Source organism: Falco punctatus (assembly GCF_963210335.1).
Source record: "Falco punctatus genome assembly, chromosome: 7".
NCBI classification, from domain to species: domain Eukaryota; kingdom Metazoa; phylum Chordata; class Aves; order Falconiformes; family Falconidae; genus Falco; species Falco punctatus.
In genome coordinates this window covers 37,211,785-37,234,474 of record NC_137587.1, presented here as the reverse complement: position 1 = coordinate 37,234,474, position 22,690 = coordinate 37,211,785, and the positions used below count along the sequence as shown (strand labels likewise).

The 22,690-nt window shown below is 47.9% G+C and overlaps 2 protein-coding genes across 3 annotated transcripts in view; both read right to left on the bottom strand.

Annotated features, from left to right (window-relative positions):
* Positions 1-15,214, bottom strand: part of TNFAIP2 (TNF alpha induced protein 2) — a 29,224-nt gene extending 14,010 nt beyond the window's left edge. Inside the window, exon 1 of one of the 2 annotated variants that reach the window (XM_080396032.1) lies at positions 5,567-15,214. In XM_080396032.1, the coding sequence (XP_080252158.1) occupies positions 5,567-6,048 (482 nt within the window). In that variant the 5' untranslated portion in view covers positions 6,049-15,214. The remainder of the gene's footprint in view (positions 1-5,566) is intronic. The other variant, XM_080396033.1, reaches the window with a different exon arrangement.
* Positions 15,215-15,334: 120 nt separating this feature from the next.
* Positions 15,335-22,690, bottom strand: part of EXOC3L4 (exocyst complex component 3 like 4) — a 62,347-nt gene continuing 54,991 nt past the window's right edge. The window contains exon 12 of the mRNA XM_080394647.1: positions 15,335-21,810. Within this exon, the coding sequence (XP_080250773.1) occupies positions 21,648-21,810 (163 nt within the window). The 3' untranslated portion in view covers positions 15,335-21,647. The remainder of the gene's footprint in view (positions 21,811-22,690) is intronic.

The following is a 22,690-nucleotide window of genomic DNA, read 5'->3' as shown; positions in this document are numbered from 1 at the left end:
TAAATCGGGGAGATTGTTGCTTAGGGACTGGCTGGACATCGGTCAGCAGGTGGTGAGCAGTTGTACTGTGCATCACTTGTTTTCCTTTCTCCCTTTTCCTTTGGATTTTATCATTTCCCCCTACCTTTCTGAAATTTGTTATCGTAACAACATCTTTTTAGAATTTATATTTAGAATAGTTTATGTACATGTATAAACTAATAGATTGCTATAGATTTATTTGCATAATTACATTCATTTATATAATGATTGTAATTATATAACGATTGTAAATAAAACGACTCATGGTTTCCAATCCTTGCTCTAACAACACATTTTTTTTAAGTGACTTTTTGGGAGACCAGTACACTTGTGTATGAAGAACTCTCTGGCAAGTTTTGGCTTACTTGTACTGCATAAGGGCAGAGGAATCAGGCTGTAAATAAAGGAAGAATTTGGCTTCAGTTACAGGACACAATGTGGTGATTTTCAAATACCCTTGTTAAGTTTATACCATTGATATGTATCATGCTGATACAAACTGTGATAATTATTTCTGGGCAAACTGGTTGGAAGACTGAGGCTTTTGGTTTTAATTATGATTCTTCCTGCTGGCTCCTGGCAGCTTGGAGAGCTTTGAAGCATCAAGTTAGTGGTAGCAGCCGGGTGGTAGAGCGAGCAGTTAGCACCTGGCATGGCTGAAAGCTTCCCTTCTTGGGCTTTGGCTGCCAGGCCATGTTCAGGGTTGGTAACACTTTTGCTTTTAAAGCACAATGAAGATGAAAACTTATTTGGGAAGGACAGAAAGGGTGTGTGTGTGTGTGTGTGTGTGTGCACGACCTTGCTGCCTCTATGCTGAACTGGTGATCTGTGACCTGGGTCAAAATGTGAACCTCAGGTGGTGCTGCAGCCGAGTGGGACAGTGGGGGCTGCCAGAGGTGTGGGGCTGCTGCTGGGGGTCCTGCTCAGCCGAGCCCTCATGCCCCAGGGCTGTAGGGCTGGTTGTGTGGGCAAGCAAAGGGGGCCTGAACCCCAGAGCTGCCCAGCAGCAGAGTCATGGCTCAAGCCATGTACCTACTTCTTCCTCTAGCACACTCACTGAGGAGGGGGTGGGGGAGGGAGGGAGGGAGGAAAACTTCCCACTCTGGCTCCTCTAGTCAGGATGTTCCATTAGAATCCTAAAAACGGTGGAAAAAGAGCTCTTTTTTGTTGCATTTTCATTACAAAACAGTATCATTGTAACAGGGGTGCTCTATAAGTATTTGGGACTTTCCTAATTTTTGTGAGGTTGTTTTCTTAGCCTGCATTTCCTAATACAAGGCTGTGTTTAGATTAATTCTGCCAAATCCCTTCCTTCCTGTTTGTTCAAGCACAGACTCAGACGAGTCCTTTCTCTCTCTCCATTTATTCTAAACAAAGCATTTATTATTCCTTTTTTTTTTTTTTGCTTTCTAAATAAAGTACTTCTTTTCCTACAGCTAAAGGTGGCTTTCAGATTCTTTTGTTTTATGAACGATGATCAGAAAGATGGATTTCAACAATTGTTTTGCTGCTTCTTCAATACTAAGATGAATGTAATATATCTTTGAAAACCACTGAAATGACACTACGCATAAAAGAGTCCATAAAGGGGACAATTAAGCTGATTAAAAAAATTTAGGTTTTCCACAGCTGGCAGTTTTTCACAGCTGCCCAGCTGCAGCCTGGGCAAGCCCCTGCAGCCCCTCTGCAGAGCACACAGAGCTGTTGTCTGCAGCATGTCCCTATGCCCTGACCTGCCTAAAAACATCCCACAGCTGAATTAGAAGACAAAATCAAGTCCAGTGTTTTCACCCACCCAGGGCTGCACATCAGCAGCATGAGAACTGTTTGCAATATTGGCATGTCTGGGTGTGCTTTTTCATCTGGAACTAATAAACACCAAAGGAGTTAAGCATCTGAGTAAGACTGTCAATGCAAGAGTTACCATGCTCACTCACATTTGGCCAGCTTGGATGCTCACCTGGTGTTAATCAGTTTGCCACTGCTGGTTTGCCTACGTATCTGCAGCAGGAAATACCAGTAAACCCCAGCTTCCAGTTCCGCCTTGAAATGTAGCCTCAGTCTCTTATGGCAAGTGGTACCAAAACCTCCCCTTCCATCTCTTTCCTTTATCATTAGATGGCCGAGAACTTACTTAAGAAACATCTATAAGATACTTTCTTATAGAACAGAAAACACTTTCTACAAGAAATGCTCAGTTAAAAGGAGGTGGCACCAGTTACAGCTGGAGGCCACGGGCAGGTGATGCTGTGCCAGCACTGGTCCTTTTGCCCCCACCAGCATCTGCTCCTGCCTGCTGCGGCAGGCGGGACATGCCAGGAGCTCAGCTCTGGCTCACACGGGCTGCTCCTCTATGCCTGTGTTCTGCTCACAAATGAAAGCTTGTTAGAACTCCAGCGGGCTCCTAATTATTTTAGCAGTTAACATTTTGGGAAATGCTGAAAAATTTCCCAGGCACAGAGCTCAGATGAAAGTCTTGTAAAAAATTAATGATCTAAGGTCAAGACTCCACACAGATCCCAGCTCACCATTATTACTAATTTACTGTTGATTCACTGTTACCGTCATCATGATTATCATTATGTGGCACTGTAGTTTGTGCCAGGGGAGTCTTTAGCTCCAATTACTTTTGACATAGTATATTCGGCTTAGGGCTTCCAACCAGAAAAGCAGCACGGCTCGCATAGCATCCTCTGCTACCCCATACAGAGGCCCTGCACAATTACAACAGCGGGGCTGTTGCCTGCCAGCGTGGCTGGAGAAGGACCCAGCAAGCTCTCAGCATGGTGCTGATCACAGCCTGTACCTCCAGGCTGGAGCTTCTCTGGAGTGGGCAGCAAGGGTGAGGGAAGCACCTGGAGCAGAGCCATGACACAGGACACAATCCAGATTCTGGGCATGGTGGCTTCCTATCCTCTCCTTTTCCTCCCCAAAGGAAACAGCTTTCACACTGCACGCTTAGGAATCAACTCATCTGCGAGCGGCGGCTCATCGTGTGCCAGAGAGCACTCAGGGGAAGAGATTTACCGATTACCCCTATTCTGAAAGCTTTTGCTGATCTTTTTCTTGACGTCTTTGTCCTGAGCTGCTGCCAGTATTAACAAGCATTTGTTTGGATCTTTAATCCTCTCCAGCCTGCTGACATCCTATGTCGCGAAGATTTATGTCTTGTTTTAGTGGAAATCCCCCACTCTCCCACAGCCTCTCAGAAATCCAAAGTTATTTAGCAAAGTTTGTTCTCTAGTTTGCATCAGCCTTTTCTCCCATCACTCGCTCCCTCTGGAAGTGGGGTCACCTCTGCCCACACGAGTCAAACCATCTTTTGAAGCAGTAAAGCACTGTAGACAGTCTGAGTTTAGTGTACCTCAGGCTATGCGGTGACACCTAAATAAGCTGCTAATAAATCAAAACAGAGAGTCTACAGAGATGCCAGCCCCAATCTTTGCAAGCTGGGAAGCCCACCTAGCAGGTGGGGTTTTTCCTACCAATTTTTTTTAGATAGGTTGGTTACTGAATGGAGACACCGTGAAGCTGGGGGCTCCCACTTGGCTGTGCCTGGGAAATCACAGTCCATAGATGAGCTGGGCCACCAACAGCCCCACATTGAAGTTCTACTGTGCTGCTCAAATCCATGCTCCTGTTCATGGACCCCTATGGACGCCCACCAGCCCATGTGGCTCAGCGCTATCCTGATGGTGGCCATGCTCTGCTCCTAATGGATTCAAAACCTGAGGGGAAACAAAACCTGACCCCAGTAAAAAAGTCAAGGCAGCAGCAGAGCTTCCCCAGGGGGTTCAACCCACGTGCCTTAGCACTGTCAGGCACCCCCATGGGGCTGGGGACGGTGGGGGACCCAGGGGACCTTGGAGAATGGCAGATCAGGCAGAGGATCCCTGGGCATCTCACCTGGTGTGAGGTGCTTTAAACCAGCATTAAACCATGTTATCACCTGTCTGGGGAATGACGTAAAGAGAGCTACACGGTGCCTCAATCATTTTTAAACAAGAATTTCATTTCCCTAAATTACTGAAGCACAACTGAAAACGGTCCTGTAAACCAGCATCTCCTGTTGTTAGTGAGAATTTTTCAAACAGCAAAAGAGAAAAGAAAATTAGACATATATATTGTTATTGGGGCAAAGCAGAGAAAATGTAGTGTAATATGCTCCTTTTTCTTCTCTCTTCAAATCTGAGCAGTATAATTTTAAACTGCTACTGCTGAAAGAGAAACCAGTTAACTGCGATCTAGGATTTTGCTTTCATATTATTCCCAAAGACAAATCCTGCATTCAGGACTGGAGTTTGCAAAGTTCACTGCTAGAGCTAACAGTGACTGAGAAGAAACACATATTCCCTGGGAGCCAGACCTAGAGCTCCTGGAACACTCACCTCTACAGGCACTTTCAGACTCTGGCTTTCTGGGCCTCTTTTTACAGAGAAGGTGACTGAAGCAAACCTGAATCTCAGTTTTCCCAAGTTCTCTGCTGCCGTTTGATCAGCTCTATCGGAACTGGCAAGCCTCAAAGTCCCTTGGTAGGGGCAGGTGGTTGAATGCTTTGGAGAATGACCATTTCTTCAGGTTTTCTGCTTTGAACTTGGGTGTGATGGTGAGGAACCATGGCTTCTAGATCAGCCATACGCTCCAGTCACAGAAAGTCTCTTCCTTACTTTGCAGCAGTCTCGAGAAGAAATCCTACCTTGAACACACTAATGACCCTAACCCTGAGGATGAACCTTCATGGTGGCCCTGAGGAGCTGACGCAGTGGATGTGGGGGAATTTCAACACATCTTCAGCGCTCTGGGAAAAGGGGCAGTGGGACTTCCCTGACTAGAAAAAGAAAAAAAAAAAAAGAAAAAGTCACAAAACAAGTGAGCATGGCAATACAGAAGTGTGCCAGCTCGGTACAGTGACTTTGGCAGGGTGCAGGGCACAGCAGCTGCCGGGGACCATACAGGATCCAGGCACCAAAATGGTGTTTTTCCAGTGCAGCTGGGCTGGGTGAATCATAACCCCACTAGTTTCCTGCGATTTGGGAGAAAAGCACTTCATTCTGAACAAAGAGGAGGGAGTGGTGGGAAGTGCCATGCTGAATCTGGATCCTGGTGCCTGATCTAGGTTTAGGATGCTTTGGTGCCAAAGGTCGACACCCAGATTTTGGGGAAGGGGTTGGAGGGTAAGAGGAGTCACCGCTGGCAGCCTGCGTTCATGCCCTGAAACCTGGGGCAGACACAGAGATCAAACCCAGCTGCCACAGTGCAATTGCCAGACACATATTCTTGTGTCCCGCAGCCCCATGATGCCTGAAACCGCTGCCTTCTCGCAGCAGCCCGATTTATTCTCTACCCTGCTAATTACCAGGTGGGGTTGAAACCTGTCACTTTATCCGGGAATCCATCCTTTAGCACCTTTCACCGATTTCCCCCCCTCTCTCTCAGACCCAACGGCGAGCCTTCGCGCTCGCTCCCCTTGCGGGGCGGGAGAGCGCTGCGGGGAAGGGGAGAGCCCCGAGCCCGGCGGCAGGGACGGGCGGCACGAAGGACTTACTGTGCGGCGGCTCCGGGCGGGCGGCCCCGGGCAGCGGGCGGCGGGCGGCTCCGGGCGGGCGGGCGGGCTGGCTGCCGGCCCCGGGCAGCCCGGCTATAAGGGGAGGGCGCGGAGGCGGGACCCGGCGCGCAGGGAGCCCGGCGGCGGCTGGGAAACTCCGGGCGCGCCTCCCCTCCGAAAAGGGGTTCGAGCCAAAGGGAAACGAGAAATCCCCGCCGACGGGAAGGGCTGCCCCAGGCTGGACGCTGCGGAGCGGCTGAGCCCCCCGCGGCGTGTCCGGAGGGTCCCGAGGGTCTGGACGGATGGTGCTGGGTGCTTGGAGCCCCGCCGGTAGGGATGGAGCAGGTGCCCCCCAAAGCTCTGCGGCTCTGCAGTGGGTGCCGCAAAGCCCAGCCTGCTCGCTGGGGTCCTGCCCCGAGCCCACGGTGATGTGCCTTCCCCGGAGCAGGGCTCGCCGCGCTCCCGGGAGGCACTGGTGTCATCAAGCACCTTCAGCACAGTGCACTGAGTGGGCTTCCTTCCTCACCCCAGAACCTCGGAACCTTCGTCTTCCACTTGTAGAATGGACATTTGTCTTCCTGCTTTCTGCCCCTGATTTCCTAGGCACCTGCATCCCTGGCTGCAAGGGTGTGGTGGGCCCGCCACACTGCAGAAGCATGTGTCACGGCCAGGGATGGCTGGAGGATAGCCAGAGGACACCTGGGTGACAGCAGTGGCTGGGTGAGGGGCATTGCAGAGGGTCTGTACAGGCTACCAGGGCTGTGCTGTCCCTTGCTTAGATAGCCTCAATGTGGAGCATCTTCTGCAGCCACCTGGGTGAGATCTGGGCTGAAGCAGCTGCCCTGGAGACAAAAAAGGTCGAAATATTGTGGTCCTGCAGAGCCTAGCTCTTCTCTCCTTTCCTGGGAAGCTGCTGTGAAGCAGGGAGTGGGGCAGGCAGCAGGTCCCAGTGCCTGGGATGATTTCTGGTTTATATCTGATAGCTGTGGTCTAATGCAAAATGCAAAACGCAAAAAAAAAAAAAAAAAAAAAAGTCCAAAGACTTAAAGCTGGGTGTGAATTGTGAGCTTTCATGGTGCTGCTCATGCCCACGCTCAGCACCTGTGTGGCTGCACAACTTTCAGGGGGCTATGCAGGTCCAATGTGCGGGCATCCCCCAGCAGTAGACATGGTCTGAGGCCAACATTTGTGCTTGAAGGAGGCACCCAGCTGAGTGGGCATGGCACTGGAGAGCAGATGCTTTGCCCAGTATGTGCCTTTTGGCAGACATCCTGCCCACTGGCGCTGATGATTTCCTCCCTGGGACTCTCTCCCCAAAAAGACCATGGTAACAGGGAAAAAACCCTCCCACCCAACAATGTCTGCCAAAACAGGAAGCAGAAGCAGAAGGACCACCCCAGTGGGCAAACCCATGATGTCCGGTCTCTGGAAAACACTGATTCATCTCAGGCCAGCCTGTGGCCGAGCTGGGCGGAGGGTCTCCCTCTGGGATTGCCCTGGGGTTGGGTCCCTTTGCTGCTTGACAGCCGGTGGCCAGAAACAACCATCATTATGGGACAGAAATGTGGGTGCCAAATCGGTCTGAAAATCATTTGAAACATGAAATGGTGCGAGATTTGGCCCTGAAGTGCAGCAGCTTTCTCTGTGATTCATCACCTCCAATGGCAGTGTGAAGGGGAGAGGAGGCAAGGCTTGCCATCTGCAGTTACAGCCAGTTTTAGGGCAGCACAGTGCAGCTGGAGGCGAGCTTGACGCTGTGTCCAATGACCCTTTCTTGCAGGAAGCAAAGGGACAAAGCTCCTGAAGGGCACCGGTGAGGCCAGTGTGGTCAGGGGGTTACACACACACACGTAGCTCTGGGCATGGCTGGGCAGGCAATGTTCACGGCTGGCTGAAAGCAGAGGATGCTGCTCTGGATGCAGGGAGTACCCTGAGGCTGGTTTGCGTCTCACCTCCTCAGTTATGTGATCTCTGCAGGGTGCAGGCGTGTCAGGCCCCTGGTGTGCTGTGAATCTGCAGTGGGAAGGGGCTCAGTGACATGTCTCAGACCCACTGAAATCTCTCTTCAAATGGTCAGGGGGTCTTTGCATTTGGCTCAGCAGCAGTGCTACTGTTTTATGAGACCAAAGTCTTAACACAGGAGACCCTGAATGTAGGAGACTCCTGCACCAAGAAATGTGGGAAAGCCCAAGGAATTCTGATGTTCAGCTGGTGTTAGCTGCAAATCTGCAGGCATCCTTTCTTGGATAAATGTCTGTACAGAATGATTTATGTGGGATCCAAAGTGGATTCACATAGTAGAATCTGTTGCTGGGCCTCGTCCGCAGCTACTGTATGTTAACTTCAGTGGGGCTGGGGCAATTCTGCCAGCAGACAGGGGAACAAGAAGCAACTTGTAATTGCATCTTAAATTAAAAACATGGAGCTTAGGTGTCATCCTTTGGGTGCCCTTATTTACCTGAAGAACTTTGACCTCCTGCTGGTACACCAGCACGATATTGCTTGTCTATGTAGCCTGATTTCCTAGACAGGCATCTTGCATTTACTTATATAATATTGGGTAGTGGCTAACCACGTTACACCAGGCTGCACATCTTCTAGTGCTGCACGGGAATTTTACTGTGCCCCATAACCACTCAGAATGTATTGCATAGGCTACTCTGATACTCTGCATTTATAGTTTATGCTGTCTAAGATGCTATCTTCAGCCTGTGATTTTGAGAAATTGGGGTTTTACACTTCCATAATATACATGATACATTTCTCAGCTGCAACCCACACTTAAAAGCAAGATGTGCTTCAGAGATTTGTAACCTAATTTTGCAGATGCTCCCTTAAATTTGAACAGTGAACTTACATGGGATTGTTCACCTCTTTTATATAGAGCATCAAAGACTTTCTTACTAGCAGTCCTAAACCCCAAATTTAGCTGGGTGGGAGCCTACAAAAGGGATGTGTCTCTACTAAAAAAAAAAAAAAAAAAAGTTGTAAAACCTTTGCACTAGGCAACGAAAGATTTGTCTTACCTGTAAAAATGAAGAGACTATAAACAAGTGGTGTTGATAAGATTATTTTTGAAGTGAAGTTTTAATTTCCTCTTTCAGCATGCCCAAGAGCTGTTATCCTTCATTGCCAGCTAAAGGTGTGTCAAAAAGGAGATTGTTATGAGGGTTAAGGTTTTCTTCCTGGAATCCATTAATTCAATATGCTTATTCATTGAACAGTATTTGAGATTTTTTGTTCAAGCTTGTTTTATTTACCTTTATTACCAGAACTATCAGTTTCCCTGTAATATTTTTCATGAGCTTAACTCATTTGTCCTAATTAATTCCAGCTGTGCATGTTTCAGTGATGTAAAAGCAGCAGGTCTGGGTGCAGGTGGCTAGCAGCAGCTTTCTGGGTGAGCAGGTACTAGCCTGTTACCTTCTGCTGGGGATTTGGGGACCATCTCCTGGAGGTGGTGAGGTACAAAAGCCCAAGCAGAACTGCCTGAAGTAGAGCTTGTGAGGGTCAGAAAATGGTCTCATTGTGGGGTTGGACTGGAAAATGAGGGTCAGGTAATGTCCAGTAGCTTTTCCATGGGGGGTGAGGTGCTCAGCAGCTTGGGGAGAGGGATGGGGAAGGATGCTGTTGTGGTGGCTGGCCTCCCTGCAGTGCTAGGGGAGGTACATGAAAGAGTGTATGATGGAGACTGCATATGTTGTATCCTGAGCTGCTTGTAACTGGGTGCTTTGCTGCTCCTGTGAACAGAAAGACCTTATTTATTTCTGTTCACTCTATGATGTTTTCATAGAAGTGGGGGCATGGGCAAACAGGGGTAACAGAAGAATTTGGGGTCTTTGTTCAACTGTGGGGTAAAAGACCAAGAGATGACACCAGCTGCATTTATCTAGCTTTCTTTGGAAGTTTATAAAGTTTTGGGTCAGTGAAAGGGCTGAAAGTTTAAATTCTGAAGACTGACTCAGACCTGCGGGCCAGAGCACTGTCAGCTAGGTTTTGATGGACCTCAGCTCTTCTGCCTGAGTAGAGGGACGTGGCAGCTCAGTAACCTGTAGAGCAACTTGCTGGCTCAAAAGGCACTGCCACTGCTCAGCAGCTAAGGCAAAGCAGCCAGTAACTGGTGGGAGGTCTAGCAGGGGTGGATCCAGCTCTCAAGATTGTTGTGCATTTTAACTTGGGACACTCAGGTCATAAAAGGATTTTTTGGATGATGTGCACACCAAAATATGTTACTTCTGATTGATTGAGGTGTCTTCCTCTCCAGTACTCATCGTGACTGCAAATAATGGTAACAGAAACTTTTTCTCTATCAGTGACCAGGCTTAGAAGAACTGTGATGACATACCCAAATACTTTATGCTTTATAGCATAGGAACAGGGTAGTTGTGAGTGGCAGGAACAGAGCGTGAAATGGGAAGTGAGGGGACCCGAGTTCACCATGCAGATTGTGTCACTCCGTACCAACCGCTGTGGGAAAGTTCCTGTGATGGGTGATGGTTGCTTCATGTAAACCATGCAAATAGTGGCGAGCAAAGACGGAGACCCAGGACTTCTCCTCCCAGGCAATACCTAGGATGAAGTTCTGCTTCCTCTTGGAGTTTCTCTATGTGTCAATGAACTGAGAACCTCCTAGGCTGCAGCTAACGGACTTCTTCTAGATGCCCTAGGGCCCAGCTTCAACAGGTGAGTGCAGAATACCTCCTGGGACACGAGTCTGAAACCTTTCAGGCTGATGGGACTGCTGCTTCTAGCCAGTCTGAGACACCTCCTGGGAGATGATGGGATGTAACCTCTCACTTTTCCTCTTATTTCATGAGCTGTTTCCCTGGCCTAACTTTGTTTTCATTTCTGCCCCACAGATTATGGGGTATATATTATGCACATAATTATGCATTTGCAATGAATACTTTGTCTGATGTGTTAAGTTATATGGGTTTAAGTACAACGTACCTTGGCTTTCAAAATGGTCACAGAAACACACCAAGCACAGAGTCATGCTGGCTTTGAAGCCTTCTCTAGAGAACTCCTTGTGCAGGTTGTGTTTTGCAGTAAGTGAGGAGCAGGCTCTTCCTTCATGTCTGTGATAGCTCAGTCTGAGGTTAAAAGGAACCATTGAACTGGCCAATCCCAGCGATATCTTACTGGTCAAAAGCACTAAGATGTTGAATTTGGATGCTGTCAAACTATTTTTTAAGTATTCAAGGGTTTGCCCAGACTGGTGTTCTCAGATTAAACTTTTCCCCCCTCTTTGTGTAAAATTCTTTGTCCTTTCTCACATGAACCATCTTGCTGCAGACAAAAGCCTGCCCTTGCACTGAGAAAATTGATCTGCTCAGTCTTTGCTGAATCTAGAGGTGAAAGCCAAGCAGGATGGCCTTCAACTATGTTCAGTAGCAACAGGCATTGCAGCAGTGTATCTTCATCCTTCTCTCATAGTTCTGGCTCCTTCTCTTCCTCCCCAGATGGTGAACATACATGTTTTTACCCAGATCTATTCGAGGGGTGTTGGTACTGGGGGTTTGGCCTGAAGCAAAGCTGTGATGTGATGGCTTCAAAAGTGTGAACCCCCTTTGAGAACTTTGCTACTAGTTGTACAAACATTGCACGGTAATTGTTTGCCCTCTCCAGCTGCATCTGAACCAAGCTAACCATACAGAGCTTTCCTCATTTTGGTTTCTACTGGCACCCAAAATCCTACATGTCTGAGTAATGAACCAGGAATTCAAATCTGACAGGAACATCCTAAATCTTCATCAAAGGAAAGGCTTGTAATGCAAGTGTGGTCTGCAGCCCCACCCTGATATTGCTGCTTGAGGAGTGGTCCATAGCTGAGGCTGATGACACCTTCACCATGATATTTCTGGTGGAGGAGGAATCTGCCTCTGAGGTTGCTGTGGTCCCTTCCCCTTATATGTGTGAGGGAGGTGTGCATTTCTGTGGTTGCTCTGCCACCCTCCACCTGATGTGGAGACTGGAGGAGGGGTCCATATCAGAAGTTTCTGGCTGTGTGCAGCTGTCTCTCACATGTTCACAGTGGGCAGGAGGCATCACGTGCTGGAAGCGAGGTCCCCTTGTCCTGGCCACCCTGGCAGCTGGACATTCCCAGTTTGCTATCCCTAGACCTTCAGCCAAATGGCTTCATAGTCTGGGACAAATGACCTTCCCCCATGAAATGGAGGCAGCGATATTGTCCCTGTGTTTGGACCTGCTTGCAGTCTGATGTGGTGACTTGGGGAGGAGCAGCCAGTACCAAGGGAAGGGTGTAGTTTTATCCCCTTCACCTGAAGGAAACTGGAAGTGCGTTTTCCCGGTGTGGAAGCCCAGTCATCTCAGCGCCGCTCACTCCGGAGGAGTGGGAACTCACGCTTCCTGGCATCCTGCTCCTGTCGGGGAAACAGAGGGCATGCTGTGGGGTCACAGCACTGAGCTCGGGACTGGGACAGGGCTGGACGAGGTGCTTGGAGCAGATCTGCAAGAGCTGTGGGCTGGCACAGCTGTAGGGGTGTCATGCTTGCCTGTACCCTAGATGTTTTGAGAAATACTGCCATTTCTGTGAAGCCTCAGAGATCCTCTGACAGAAAAACACCATCGGTTTTTATCATCCTATTTTTAAGATACTCCAGTGCTTGCTACCCCATATTTATTTTTACCACTTTATCTTGCTTCTTTATATAACACTGCTGCTCTTTTTACAGCTTCCTAAGGCCCTTGGGCATGGGTGTGGGGAGTGGGGTGGGGTGCATGAACACACAAGGACCAGCTCTCTGTAAAGCTAGACAAGCCTCTGTGTGTGCACTTGCAAGATGCACGCTGCTTTTCTCACAGGGCTTCTGCACTGCAAATAGGTTACTAAGACTGTACCCTCAGAGGTCAGCACAGCCAGGGGCTGAGGGAAGGTGAGTGGGAACTGCCCCACCAGTTAAGCTACAAGAAATGATGCAAGAAGCCAAGATCCTTGGTAGCATTGGACATCTGCGCTCTCAGTGATGTGGCTTGGTGCTCCTAGCTGTGATAGCACAGCTGTGTTGCACAGCACAGGGCTGGGTTGTCCATCTCCTGGTCCTGATGCACCTGCTCTGCAGCGTCAGGTCTTGAATACCAAACCAAGCTGGAGGCTAGCACTTGCACTGGGGTGCCTGTAAGTCAAGGGATCCTCAACAGCTGCTGCAAAACAAACCTTGCCTGCCAAAACCACCCTGCAGCAGCAGCCAGAGCTGCTTCAGCTGTGTCAGCGGAGCTACTTGAATGCCCACTGCCCATGGCTGTGGGAGAGGTGTGCCCATCCATGTGTGAAAATCTGGGCCATGCCTGTCCTCGCTAGCACTCAGCTCATGGGTCCTCCCCAGAAGGTGATGGCTGTGCTGGGCTGGCACACAGCCTGTGTGCAGGGGGTGAGAAGCCTAATTTTAGATCAGGGAATGAAACACTGATCTCAAAGGTCACTGGATGGGACCAAATCCTGGCTGGCCCTCATGGTGGTAGCAGCATTATGTTTAGACCTGGCAAGACTGGTCAGGACATCTTTTTTGCTGCAGTCATTTTCCCCCAGCCCAAGCACTTCCCCTGCTCCAGAACCCCCTGCCTTGGGTCATCTCATTTTGCCCAGCAGGAAAGGGTGTCCATAAACTCCCCATCGCTGTGCAGTGGAGAGTACTGGGGAGGGGGAAAACACATGTGCAACTGCAAAACCAGTACTTCTTTTTGAGGTCTAGAAAGCAAGATGCCAGTAAGTTCTTCTGTTCTGAACTTTCTTTTGGATCCTCAGAGTCTGCCCATTGCTGTTCCCAGGCTCTCTCCTGCTGGCTTATCTTCATAAGTCCAAGCAAATTCAGGCTTGGTGAGTGGCACAGAAGGAAGTTTCCAGGGGAAATCCAACTGGCTGTGAGGATTCAATAGCCTGTGTTTCAAACCTCTGACTCAGTAAGGAACTCATCACTTATCCTGCCCTGCTGAAATCAACAGGGTTGTTGCGATCAAATTTACTGGCAGCAGAGGCTCTTCATCTCTATGTAAATAGTGGCATGTTCCTGAATGAGATTTACAGATCTCCTGAGGACTGAAATTCCCATTGACCTCACAGTAAAATATTCCTCTTTCCTCAACAAATATCTGACGAATGCTGCTGGCTCTTCAGGATGATAACCTTTTTCTTTGCCTCCCCCTGCCATGGCAAAGCCTGCACTGCTGGCCTGGGTAAGGTGCTTTGTACCTATTTGCTCTCCTAGGATTTGTCCCAGTAGCGCAGCAGCCAGACATGGATCCTTCCTAAACCACTCCGGCATTGGATGAGGTTGTCATAGTATTTCTAACATCTCCTTTGTAGAACAGAGGAAAAGCTCTAAAGTAAGTAAAGATGATGATGGATATGAAAACAAATATTGCAGTGCCTACGTAAAGGTAGTATTTTGGATGCACTATTTAGAGGTAAGCCCGATGTCTGTACTTTTAACTCCTTCAAGCTTCTACCCACCTGCATTAGAAAGAAGCAGCCACACTTATAAGATGTTGAAAGGCTGTTGCATATAGTATTAAAAATGAATATTATTTTACACAGCTAAAAAAAATTGCTTTGAGGATTCTGTTTGGTATACCCATGCAAACGTTTTCCCAGAAATAAAGCTGTAACAGCAACAACACAAGTCATTTTTTGTGTCGTGACTGAGACAATGGCATCTAAATCCACACGCCAAGGCCCAAGATTAACTGATTGTCCAAAAGTAGCAGTTGCTGTTTGCAATAGATTATGAATAACTGTGGGCAATTGAACAATATTGCTCTGAGTTCTGCTCCTTGTCTCTAGGCAGTTTTGTTAACTCAAGATTTTCCTGTGCTCTGGATGATTTAACAGAGCAAAACTAGGCATCCATTCAAGTATTTCTGCCCTGTTGCAAGCCAAACAAATCTTTTTTTTGTTTGTTTTATTTTTTTTTTATTAATTCAGTCAGAAGCGATAACCTTGAGCTGTCTCAGTATATAATCCCTTGCAAAAGGCATTTGGATGGAAATGAGAAATCCCAGACCCAAGGGCTGGGGCCAAAAGCAGAAGAAATGGTGTGTTTGGGTTTAGCCCCCTGCCCACAGGCAGTGCCGAAACGCCACATGTGGGACTCCATCATGGGGGTTCTTGGGAGGTGCTCCCTTGCCATGGCATATGTAGCCTTCCCTGCAGCGCTGAGTGCCGCTGTGCCATGGGCAAGTCCAGCCTGGGAGGGTGCCATAGCTGTTCCAAGAACCTGGACGGCACTACAAGTGCAAGATCCTCTCAAGGGTGGCTTTTTTCCTTGCATAGAATAATAAGGTTGAAATTTAGAGCACAACTTGGTACAATCTCATGGATCTATTTTTTTCTTGTGCCAGGGCTAAGTTTGGTTTTGTGCTGTTTGGTAGCGATGAAATGAGCAAAAGTCATAGGGTTAACAAAAAAGGAAAAAGGGATCTGGTTTATTCGATAAAATAGAGTTGCAGAGAGACATTTTGAGTATGATGCCACAAGACTGCATTGTTTAGGGCCAGAGGCACTCCTGAGGTAGGCAGGGATGCAGGACCGGAGCTGTGCAGTGCCACCTTTCCTGGGGCCATAGTCTCCTGCTGGGCAGAGGCAGGTGGAGGGCTGGGCTGCAGGCTAAGTCAGGTGCAGGATGTGTATGGGATGAGCAGCAGAAACTGTTTCAGGAGACCTTCTGGATCTGGTGAACTGGCTTCTGGTGGCATAGGGAGAGGGGCAAAGAGGAGACAGAGGGGTGCAGGGAGGAAAAGCACTGAGAAATAATGTGGTGTCTTGTGCATCCTTTAGCAGCCACAGGTGATCGTGCCTTCAAATAACAGCTCCTGCCTGAGCTTGCTGGGAGAACTTCTTACCATGGGCAAACCCAGCCTGGCCCTTTGGGCTGTTAGGGTTTTCCACGTGTCTCCTTGAAGTCAGTACATGCACCGTCCCAGGGAATGGTCTTTGCTGCTGTGGGTGCCTAACGGCTGCTTGGCAAGAATGTGCGCAGGGTGGATTCAGCCTTGAGATCACTGAGGTAAAGAGGCACCGTGGGCGTTCGCTAGCGCTTTGGGGGGCTCAGGGCCTGTCTGTTTAAAGGGCTTTTCAAGACAAAAGCATATGTGTTGCATTCTTGTGCTGCAGTTGGGGCTGCGAGGGAGTATGATGGTCCCTGTGTGCAAGCAATGTGCTTTTGAAAACAAAAGCCACCAGCTTTTTTGGCCTTGCTCCTCCTAATGAATTCATGATGATTAATTCCATGATTGCCTCTCATCTACTCAATGAGTTTCTGTTCATAACACAGTTCCTTCAGGAAATATTTTTTCCTGAGTTTTAGAAACAGTATTGTAAAGTTGTGACCTCCCTCACGCAGGAAATGACCCCCCAGATTTTGTGCCTTGCTCAGGATTCCAGACTTTTGTGATTACTTTGATTTTCTTTAATTTGAGTTCTGGGATTACTCAAGATGAGCATCAGCAGAAAGCACTGTTGGATATGTGCTTGTGAAAGCCAGAGAAGCTCCCTGGTCTTGTTCTTGCTGCTGATGCTGTGGGCCACCGAGGATGCAGCATCTCATTGTAGGTCGGCATCTGAAAGTAAAACAGCCCCCTGGGACTGGTTATGGCCTTGTGGTCCCTCACATCACTACAGCCCTGGAGAGCCGCAGCATCATTGTCACCACATGTTATCAGCCTGGTGGCTCAGATTACCAACACATTCCTGCTTCTGTGTCCCTGTGGTCATGCAGCACTGCTGAAAGGGACTCAGCACCTCTGTCACTATCGCAGAGCAGGACCAGTCATGCCAGCACATCTCTGGCAGGTGTCTGCCTGGCCTGTCGCTACATGCCACTGGTGGTACAGATGCCACGCTGTCCTCAGTGCTTCAGCCCTGTCAGCACTAGTGATGTTTTGCTGCATCTACTTGGCATAGCAGGAGCTTGTTTCTCTATGCCTGTCCCCCTTAGAAAATGGAGAGGAGCTTGTTGCTACCTTTTAGCAGCGATTTTTTAACTGACTGGAAGACTATTACTGTGTCTGAGTTCTGTGCCTTCCCTGGAAGTACTTTTTCAGTCCATAGGCAGAAAAAAGTTTATGGCCACTGCTCTGCACCGACAAATGTTAAGCAAACCTCCCTTTCTCTGTAGGTGCAGTTTGCAAGACCGTTCCTGTTTTCTGGGATTTCTCTGATTATCCTCATCTTTCTCCCAGTGCAGTTCACCAGCCCCTTTCCAGGGGGTGAGCGCAGCCTGGCAAGCTGTATAATCACCTCTTTCCACTTTCCAGCTCGATTTGCTTTTTCTGTACTTGTGTAACACTGTCCACAAAAGAGTGTCTCATCTGATGCCAGTCTCCCCACAGTCCTAGAAACCAAGGCATAATCCCGTGTTCTGTAGCGAAGCCCATGGCAGTTCCCCAGCCCCACACTCATTACAGAGCTCAGGCTATGGGCGTACTTGTACTGCCAGGCACGGTTTCATGTTTGGCCAAACATAAACTATGCCTGGTCAGACATCCTGGGACTTAGGTGCTCATCTTTGATCTGCCGTTTGTTTTTTCTGCCTCATTTAATGAGAGGTATAATCTCTGTGCAGCTAACAAAGCATGCCTTACACAGGCATCCTGAGAATCTCACTTAGGTAGCAAAATAGGTTGCAAAAATAATACAACAGGCTTTTTTTTTGGAGGTTTCTCTGTTTTACATGTTACTCCTTTTCTGGGATAATGTATTTGAAAGGCTTAATGTGAATTTACAGATATAAATGCAGAGTGGTACACTGGAAGACTACTAGAGGCTGTTTGCAGTGCCCCGTGTAACAGGGTTGGATACAGGGAGCTCACATTTGCTTGGTGTCCTCAGGAAAATAGTTATATAGCTGTGGGACAAGAGGCAGTTCTTGTACTTCTTTAAAAGTTAATCTTAATCCACTTTTGCCACCCTTTAGTTTATATCAGTCTTTTCCTTTTCCCAATACTGTCTTATTATAATAGTAAATAGTTTTAACATGCTCTGTCTGATAAATGCTCTGGCAATCTGATGTTTTGCACGGGTTTTGTGGGAGAGGTGGGCCAATCCCAGTGATAATGTTATGTCATCATTAGTAGAATTTCATAAAAATGTCCCTATGTCCTTAAGGAAGTGAAGTGCACAGTGATGCTGAGCAGAGCACTTCTGTATCTGCCCAGTGCCTGGAGAACCGAAATGACTGCCTTTGGGGCAGTAAATCCAGCCACAAAATTAGATGGACAAATATACAAAATACAGAAGATAAAGATTATTATAATAATATGGTAGCCACTGTTAGAAAACCACAACAGATACTGTTAATGGAGACCCCAAAAGGTCAATGTATGACATCAAAAGTGTTGTGGAGAAACTGGTCAAATTAATGTCTACTGATGCGTGCTTAAGCTTAAAAGTATCAACTATACCTCTGACAAGATAATTTTACACTTTTTAAAAGGACTTATGATAAAGAATTTAATCTTTCTAAATGAAGAAGTCTGTTATCTTAAACATACAGAATATTAAGCGAGACTCTTGCTTTACTAGACACTGGTCCTTTGGAGAAGAGTGGTATATAATTACCAAAGTAATTAAGCCTACAACTAATACAGCTTTACTTTTCATCCCCCCCTGCGATAAGAACGACCTGGAACCTCTCTTCCTCCCAGCCGTGTTTGCTGGGTTGTGTCAGGCCACGTTCTCTGGCTTGCAAAGTGGTTGTAATACTGCAATCCACTTCTTGCTGAACAGCCTTGATATTTTAACCTTGATTTTTTTAACCCAATTGATAGCTCTTTGCTCAAAGGTACTGTACAGCAGGGAGCTAAACATCATGGTGGTGCTGCACTAAAAGGTTTTTTTCTGGAATGTTTTGACTGATTCATTAGGATTCTCAGCTCAGGGGCAGCCTCTGGTGCTCTCACTGCAATGTCTTGGTATTGTTCCTTTCTTGCTTGGAGTAAGCCTGCTTTCCGTATCTTCCTTCCAGGAAAAGACAATTTCACCCAGCAAAACTGCTGGAATGATGGCAGCCGAAGGCCACTCTCCGATGGCAAACCCCAGCCCACGGGCTACCCTGGCTGCAGGCACTGTTCCCTTGGACAGGGAATGCTGGAAACACTGCTTTTTGCCCCAAACCAGAAACAAACAGTATTGTGAAACAGCAGAGACCTCTGAAACAAACAAAAAAATCTGTCACCCACCCACACAGTGCTGTGAGCTGTGCCAGATCAACATCCCCCCCGAAATGCAGTGTTCACCCCTGAGAAGCTAAATCTGGAGGGTTTGGCTCTTGCATTTAGTTGGATGCTTTTGAGAAAACTTTATTCACTGGAGGATGTATCCGCACTTGGCAGCTTGGGCCCTCTGGGGTAAAAGTAAGCTCCTGGTGGGGGGGATGTAACCGGGTGCTGGGGTAGGAATAGGGCTGACTGTGTAAACCACAGGGAAACAACAAACAGGGTAATAAGTGAGCTTCTTGGCACTTCACAAGAACAACATATTCCACAACAAAAGCCCTGGGAGGCCTTTATTTTCTTTTATCGGAATGTGAGATATGGTCCTAATGAACATCTGGTGTTTCACAGGAGATGGCTGGATGGGAGCAGCTTGTTTTGGAGAGCACAGCCTTTCCTCTCTCCTTGCTCAGGTGTCTCCAGGATCTGCTCTGCAGCCCAGACCGAGCATCCTCTTGCCTAGGGAGACCCCTACTCCTCACCTGCCCTGGAGCAACCTCTCCACTTGCAAGGCCATCGGGGCAGGACCGGGATCAAGCCATAGCCTTGCCCTAACGGGTTTAACTTTAAACTGGTTTGCTCAAGAGCAAGCAGCAGCTGCTGGAGGAAGCAGGCTGTGCTCCTGCTGCTGGCTCACAGGATGCCAGGCGGCAGGATCTGAGTGTCCCAGGGGAGGCTGTAACAAAAGACATGTCGTGCCTAGCTTTCCTCCATGACTTCAGGGTAGCAACTTGCTTTTATTAGAAAATGGAAGTTGAGCGCCTCATCTAATCCCAGGGCCAGGCGGCTGGAGCCTGGGTAAGTGTAGCTGTTTTGTAGAGACATTGCCAATAAAATAGTAAGATTGAAACCCCAGTATACATTTAATGCACTTGGGAAAATCTCTCTGCCACAGATGCCTTGCATGAGGTGCTTAGATCAGAGCTGTATACAGGGCAGAGGGAAATTTCTGACGCACAAGAACTCCTGCTGAGGCGTTAGTGCCTCAGATCCTGCACTCCTCTCAAAATCCAGTATTACATGTCTCAGATTGAGGATGCAAAAGTTGCTATCCCCCTTTTTACCTACCCACTTAATGCTTTTGACATAAATGTAAATCTCTCAGCGCTGATGCCCTTCTGCTGGGATGGGGGCTGTAGCTCACACACCCATGGCAGGTGAAATCCAGGGCTCCCTGCTTGCACCATGTCCCCAGGACAGGGAAGGGGAGCTCCAAAGTGTTCCTAAGCTCTGCACACCTAATGGGAGATGCAGATGATACTCTACTTCTCCTTCTCCATAGCAAATACAGAGTCAGCAAGCTGAGGATCTGCAGGAATTGTCATGAGCTGTACTGAATACTGATGCAGGGCAGAAAATTCCTCCCAGGATTTCCTGCCTCAGCCTCTCGATTTATACCTGATATTTCAAAGCCATCTTTATAAAAACATCTCATCTTGACTCTGGAGGTAGAAAATCTTAAAACAAATTTCATATGATGACTGTGAATGAAAGGTGCATTCTGTATTTCTTATTCATCAGAACAGCTCCCTTGGCCTGATGTCAGTGCCTGCTGCTCACCCGAGCTGAAATTCATACCGGTGCAACCCTGAGCAAAAGAAACAAAAGAGGCTCACTACTGATGCTTTAAGGTCTACAGCAGAAAAATTAGTGTTCAAGGCTACATTCATGTCCACATTCATCACATTAATTGATAGATGGTAAACATGTCTCTATACAGACTCATGGATTAATTCCCGTGGAAGGCAACCTAAAGGATAAATTGGATTAAATAAAATCAGATTTGTCCAGCTGTAGGCTGCTGGATGTCTCTTTTAGTCCTCCCTGCAGATGCTGGATGTAATGCTTTGTATCCCTCACAGCGTTAAACTGGTGATGTCCCATGCCCATCAATGGGGTGATGCTGGCTTACACCAGATGAGGATCTGATCTGTAGCACTATGCCTGTCCACCTCACATTAGCTTTCATGTAATTCTGCAGTCAGATTATACAAGATTTGTTAAAATACATTTGAACATACAAGGATTAGGGGCACGGTGACCCTTTTCCGCAGCGCAAGGAGGACTCAGAGCCTCCCTCCACATGGCTTGTCCCATCCAGGTATGTCTGCCTGCACAGAGAGGCTGTGATGGCATGAACTGGTCTTTGGTCCAACAGGAGTTCTGCAAGGCAGCTCACGAGTGAGGAAGACCTGCTGAAACACCAGAAGGGCCGTGGGGTCCATCCAGGAGCGTACAGTGGTCTCTGCATTGCATGTCCCAGTTGAGGGGTTTGGTTACCCTCCAAGGTTTTTCTCCTCAGGCAGGTAGTAGTTTGTGGCATCAAGTCACAACATCATCGACCTTGTAGCATGCCAGCTTGGCCAACTGGTTCATGAGGGAGGAAATAAGACTTGGACATGACCACATCCCTGCCCAAGCTCTGCCCCTTGGTTGCTCAGGGACACTAATTATTAAGGAGGTTCTGCTGCTGCTGTATAATTATGCAATGCTCAGTCCAGGCTTAATATAGCTCTGAGTGAACTTCTTTTGGTTTTCTCCTCTTCTCTGAGAAGAGACTCAATCTTGGACCAAGCAACAGCCTCTTAACAATAAAATCTGCACTGAACACAGGGTGGACACCGTGCCTGGGCTGGAGCTGCTGCCCAGGAGCTCTTGCAGGAGGTCAGTGTCTTGCTGTGTCTGTTGCCTTTGGTTTCCAAACTTGGGGTAGCAAGTTCAAAAAAATGCTTCTTTTCCCCGGCAGTCAAAAATTTGCATTTGCAGGGGATTGAGGCAGAGTAGTAGATTTTGGATCATGCCATAGAGGCAACGTAGGAGGAGGAAGGATGCTGACTGCTGTTTTGGTCCTCTTTTAGAAGCAGCTGATGATCAGCGGGGCATCAATTTCAGCAAAGAGCGTGCTGCACTCCCCACCATCTGGGCTCTCCAGTGCATGGTAGCCTTGCCGAAGAATTGCTGCTCTCCTGGTGTGCCCCAGCCCCCGGAGCGCGAGGACTGCCAGGACATGCTCCTTTCTGCAGAAACCAAACAAGACCTTGCTCAATCCTGGCTGTGCAAAACCAGCCCAGAAGTAAGCAACCAACAACCATACCAGAGACAGAGCAAGGCCATAGCAAAACACTGGGAAATGTCCCCTCACCACGCTGGAGGAGCCCCTAGGACAGGGGTCTGCAGCCTTGGGAGGTACAGAGGCAGCAGCCCCAGCTCCTACCACCCTGCGCTGCTGGGACACCCTCCTGCTGCTGGTGCTTTGGGGAATTTTCTCTTCCATCTCCACACACGTGATGTCTTTTGCAAGTTTTCCTGAGAGGCTGCAGACCTTTTATTTAATGATTATTTTGAGTTGAGTAATGGAAGTGCTAATATTTAGGAAGCTGACAGGCACTAATTAGATTAGAGCGAGGAAAGTCAACTTGGAAACATGCCTCGTTCCAGTAATCTCAGTATATACAAATTCAGCAACGTCTCTGAGAGCTCAGGGGAAAAATCTGTTATTTTTTCTCCTGTTCAGAGACCTGAACAGGAAGCAATGCAAGTCCAGCAGGTTCTTCCTTGTTTCCCAGACTTAATTGTTAAAAATAATATTACTCAATAATAGAAAGCCAGGAAATAGATCAACCAAGAGGATGAGCCTTAAAACTTGGCTGAGGTCTAAGGCTAATGATGAAAAAGTACCAAAATCACAGACTTGTAAATGGCTTTTCCCCCTGGAAAATTGTTTTCAAATAGCTAAGGCTGACTAGCCTTCATTTACCTCCCCCATCCTTCCCAGAACAGGCACTGCCTCTTCCGTCAGCTTAATCTGGTCACTGGGATTAAGGCTATTTTTTTGTAGGATAGGTGTGTTCACCTAGGAAATCATCCAGGAACAATTATTCTTTTCCAAGTCCCTGT